General features: G+C 29.7%; 1 protein-coding gene across 1 annotated transcript; it reads right to left on the minus strand.

The window, feature by feature from the left end:
• Window positions 1–2017: 2017 nt before the first annotated feature.
• On the minus strand, window positions 2018–4894 carry LOC120167000 (auxin-responsive protein SAUR32-like). Its single transcript, XM_039176145.1, has 2 exons — window positions 4841–4894; window positions 2018–2600 (listed from the first exon to the last, which is right to left on the minus strand). Exons 1-2 carry the CDS (start codon window positions 4892–4894, stop codon window positions 2160–2162), a joined length of 495 nt encoding a protein of 164 aa, XP_039032076.1. The 3' UTR covers window positions 2018–2159.
• Between the last annotated feature and the right edge of the window lie 370 nt (window positions 4895–5264).

Here is a 5264-nt window from a genome sequence, read left to right on the forward strand (position 1 = left end):
CGAGGTCGTCATCGTGTTGGTTTTGTCACAGGAACTAAATCTGGGTCCATCTGCTCATTCTTTTCTTAGAGATTGAATAAGAGGTTCGGACAGGAACCTCGGGTATACGAAATTTTTACATGGATTCACAATTAGAGCTTCCACTACAAGGCGTGGATAGCATTATAAGACCTTTGATATAGGGATTTTTTTCTGTTTTAGTAAATTTTAACCAAAAAAATATTTAGTTATTTTTTCCCACACCCATTACGCGAAGGTGTTACTGGTTAATAGCCCTTTCAAAAGAATTGGCTTTTGCCCAATTGTGTCAGAACTTCAGCTTTTCTTCCTTGTTGCATAGGCGATATTTACCAATAACGTCCCTGTAATTTTTTTTGGGGTGAAATTGTACGATTAGTCTCGATTTTTTGGGCATTTAGATCATTTACTTTTAGTTTGGCCAAATTTAAATTTTTATACTCTTCATTTGAATGAAATTAAGTGTAAATGATAAGATTGAAAAACAATTTTTTTACAAGAATATATCTATAATTTTATATACACTTAAGTGAGATAATATCTAACTTAACCCGAATTGACTTGAAAATTAAAGGTTAACTTGATCTGAAATCCAACCTATTTGGTATTGATTGATCCGATATGACCCAAATCAAAAAGATAATTAATTCGATATTGACTCGATTCGAAAATTGACTCAATCCGATCTGACTTACCATAGATATGAATTAAATTGGAATAATATCCGATCACACTCATATCAAATTTAAATTGAATGTACTCTAAAACCAAACTTAAAATAACCTGATTTTATTGGAACGAGCCATTTACCATCTCTATTTAAAAAGTGTTTTGGTTTCTTGTAGAAAAGTACCATCCTTACCTCGTGATTAATCTTGGGTAAATTTAAATAAAAAAGAAACAAGTGGGAATAAAAGTCAAATTGGAGAGCCAATAAAAGGAAATTGATTTTGAAGCCACTTGTCAAGCAAGTTGGTTTGAAAATGGCAAACAAAATTAGCTGGAAATCACACGCATCAAGTGAAATAGAGAATTGGGAATATGCCTATGAAAAATACCCCAAAAGCCATGTGGGTTGGCTGCCTGCTTCATCAATTTGCTGACAATCTCCTGCTATATTACCTTTATATTATACCATATCCCTTCTTCCAATATTTTGAAGTAATATTCTCCTGCTATTACCTTTATATTATACCATATTCCTTCTTTCATTTTGCAATAATAAGACATTGGAAAGGGATGTTTATGTTTTATACTCTGTCAGAAAGCTAACGAAACAGTAATGAATTAATCAGATGATTTTATATGTATATAGAAAAAAACCCGTTAATTTAAATAGGTCAGATTTTTTAATTTGAAATTTAATATTAATACTAATACATATTTAGTATAGTAAGATGGATTAATGTTAAAATATTAACGATGTGATCGGAATAAATTAGATTGACATAGTCATTCTTATAATACTCAATATGAATTATTCAATTAGTAAATTAAATATTTATGGTTAAATAAAAAAACATAGTATATACACTTTAATTTTATGATATTGAGTATTTCCACCTTAACTTTTATTTAATTTTATCTTTAACTATTGACTCGATAATTATGGAAAAAGCAAAATAAACTTTTATCTATGTGTTTATAATTTTTCTATCAATGTCTCTTAAAATATATATAGAAATAATAGAAAATTTGTATTGCTGAATTATTTATGTTTAAATTGTTTAAAAATAAATTAATAAAAACTATAAGCATAATAAAATAAAATATTTTATTTTTTTATAATTGTTAGACCAACAATTAAAATAAATTAAATAGAAATAAGTGAAAAAATACTTTCAAATACAAAACATAAAATATGAAAGTAAGTTTTAAATCTTAAAATAATAACATGGATATTTGGTATTTAATAAAAAACGCGTTTCTAAAATCATGCAGTTGGGAAGCAAATCGTAATGATGGACGAAACGCCATTACACGTCAAGGAAACAATTCGTTAATGCTTTATAATATGTTCACATTCACAAATGAATTTTATGTACAAAGAATGATCCCATCATTCATTGTCTTTCTTTAAAACACTAGAAAAAAAACATAAAACAAATCAGCATGATGACATTTCAAGAATTGATGATTAATTAAAAACACCAGACATGATGATGGTGATGGTGACGGTGGTCTTTGTTGATGATTCCTTGAACATCGCGAAACTCCTGGACATGGCAAGGGATGGTGATGGGACCTTCATGATCGAATCCATACTCTTCCTCAGCTTCCTTCAACAGTTGCATGAACAGCGGGTGGGTAATATACATCAAAGGAATCACAAACCTCTGTTGTTCTTCACCTTGACCCACCAGGATTGCCAGACTGCCCTTTGGAACATCTTTGAGCTCCTTGTTCTCATGATGATGGAAGTGAAACGCATGAAGATGAAGGTGGAAATTCACGTGCTGTTTTGTCTCCAATAATCCCCATTTTTTTAACCAAAAGAAGGTCTGTGTGTTAGAAGAAAACGAAGGAGAAAGGCCAGGGATCAGATGAAGAAATGGCAAGTTTGAAGAGGGTAAAACAAGAGTCTGTTAAAGAACTGGGAACGTTGCTCATCTCATAAACCCAGAATCAAACAAGAAAATGAAGAGAAATGTTGAGAAATTGTTCGGATGAAGATAAGGGTATTTATAATACCCAAGAATTCAAAAAGGATTGCTTAGCTTATACTCGAAGGCTTTGTAGATTTGATCAGGACAAGGAGATGACCGCGTCTCTTGCCCCCATCCATGTTACCTATTTTCTTCATTTTACAGCTGGAACCGAATTTTCGGCTCAAACGTGTTGGCGTATATATGAAATCAACTACGAATATTTAAGGGTAAATTACATAAATGATCATTGACTACTATTTTATTGAGTTTTTTGACTATTAAAGTTATGAAATAATCATTCGAATATAATGTGTTGTTTAGTTGAGTCCTCAACTATTAAAAGTTACAAAAATGGTTATCCGACTATTTGTATGTTCCAAACTTGTCATTTTTCATTAAAAATTGACGTTTATTTCATAACTTTTGAGATATGATAAAATAGTCTGAGTTGGACGTTAACCTACTAATTGAGATATGATAAAATCGGATCCCATAATCTCAAACGACTATCATATCACATGTAACATGTTAACATGCGCTCAGATTAACTATAAATTTTTTAACATGAAAGAACTAGTTTGGAACATATGAATAGTCGAGTGACCAATTTGTAACTTTTGATAGTCGAAGAACTCAACAAAGTAACACCCTATAGTCAGAGAACCATTTTATAACTTTTAATAGTTGATGGACGCAACAAAGTAATGTCCTATAATCAGAAGACCATTTATATACTTTACCCTATTTATAAGTATAACAAAATAAACTTTTGTTCATCTCTTATGTCTTCTACATTCAAACAATGATATGAAATAACATTATTATTAGCTCTTTGAACAATTAAAATATGTTAAGAAGTGAAGTAAATTGGCCTTTTAAAATCAAATAACTAAAAAATCAACCAAAAACGTTTGAGGTAAAGTACACAAATAGTTTCCATTATAGGATGTTGTTTTGTTAAGTTTAAAAGTTATAAAATAGTCCTCGACTATGGGACATTACTTTTTCGAGTCCCTCGACTATAGGGCATTACTTTGTTGAGTCCCCCCACTATAAGGCATTACTTTTTTGAGTCCTCAACTACTAAAAATTACAAATTGGTCCCCGACTATAGGACATTACTTTATTGAGTCCTTTGACTATTAAAAGTTATAAAATTGTCACCCAACTATTCATATGTTCCAAATTCATCATTTTCTGTTAAAAAGATTGACGACTTTCTGAGTTGAAAGTTAACATTCTAACTGTGATATGATAAAATTTTATCCCATAATCTCAAATGATTATCATATCCTAATCAACATGTTAACGTCAAGCTCAGACGTTCGGCGATTTTTTAACGTTTAAGGACAATTTTAGAATATATGAATAGTTGAGTAACCATTTTGTAACTTTTAATAATCAAGAGACTCAACAAATCAACATCATATAGTTGAAGACCATTTTGTAACTTTTAATAATCAAGTGACTCAAAAAAGTAACATCTTATAATTGAGAGATCATTTTTGTACTTTACCCGAAGTTTAAACCTATACTAATCTGATGAAAGAAAGGTGGATGGAGGAAAAGTCTTCCAATAGATGAGGGATGTGGGGGAGGGCTTGGCTCCTGCTTTGCGCCAAAGAAATAGTGAAGTGCGGCGCTTAACGACTCGGCTTCTCCAAGAAGTGTCTGTTCAGCGCCAGATAGTAATTACCGACTTACGCTAATATTAACGGGATTCTATTATAAAGGATAAAACTATTTCTCACATGAGGTTTTGTATAGAATATATCTACTCTTGTAATTAGAAAATTATTAATTTATCTTACATGTTTTATTTATTTTTTAAAGCAAAATTCACTTCATTTTTGAATCATTAAGCCGCCTTCGCATTTCTTTAACTTCTCTTCCTAAAAATTTGTGTCCTCTTTTTTTCATTTTATTTTTATTTAGATTGTTGTATACGACATCAATTTTAATATTACTTCTCAACTTTTGGTGATTATTAGTTCTCTTATTTTTTAATATTATATATTTTCTTTTAATTTCTCTTGAGTTTTTTTTTTAATTTTACATAAGAATATTTGTTCTTGTGTCACGTATAGTCAAATCCCTATATGGTGAAAAGTTATTTGTCAATATAATCAGAATTTTGTTACGAAGTATCCTGCCAAATAATTTGGTTTGCTTACCACTTTTTTATCACTTGGTAAAGTGGCTCGCTGGGTTCTTTTGATGTTGGTCATCGTTGTCAATGGAAGGTTCCATTTTTTCTTCATATCCTTGAGTTTAATATTTTTTATTTTTTGTATGAGTTTTTGTTGATTATTATCTCCAATTTTCTCTTTATGTTTAGGTGCTTTGTAATTCTGATTCATTTCATTGTTTTTATTAATGAAATTCAGTTAACAATGTTAAAAAAAGTTTTATTTATTTTTACAAATCAAACCATTTAATTGGTTAAAAGATGTCCATTTATTCTTTAAGATTTTGAGTTTGAACACCAAATATAATAATTTTTACAAATCAAGGGACTTCAATTAAAAAAAAATAAAAACTAGTTAACTATAAAATTATTATTATTACATTAAATTATAAAATAAATTATATTATAAT

The sequence above is a fragment of the Hibiscus syriacus genome, unplaced genomic scaffold (genome assembly GCF_006381635.1).
Source record: "Hibiscus syriacus cultivar Baekdansim isolate YM2019G1 unplaced genomic scaffold, ASM638163v2 tig00111659_pilon, whole genome shotgun sequence".
Taxonomy (NCBI): domain Eukaryota; kingdom Viridiplantae; phylum Streptophyta; class Magnoliopsida; order Malvales; family Malvaceae; genus Hibiscus; species Hibiscus syriacus.

What these genes read in the sequence shown, in the direction of transcription:
- LOC120167000 (XM_039176145.1), bottom strand. Translation starts at nt 4,894, where the DNA reads ATGACCAACATCAAAAGAACCCAGCGAGCCACTTTACCAAGTGATAAA. An exon ending in TACCAAGTGATAAAAAAGTG is followed by an intron (nt 2,601 to 4,840) that starts GTAAGCAAACCA and finishes GTTCTTTAACAG; the next exon opens with ACTCTTGTTTTACCCTCTTC.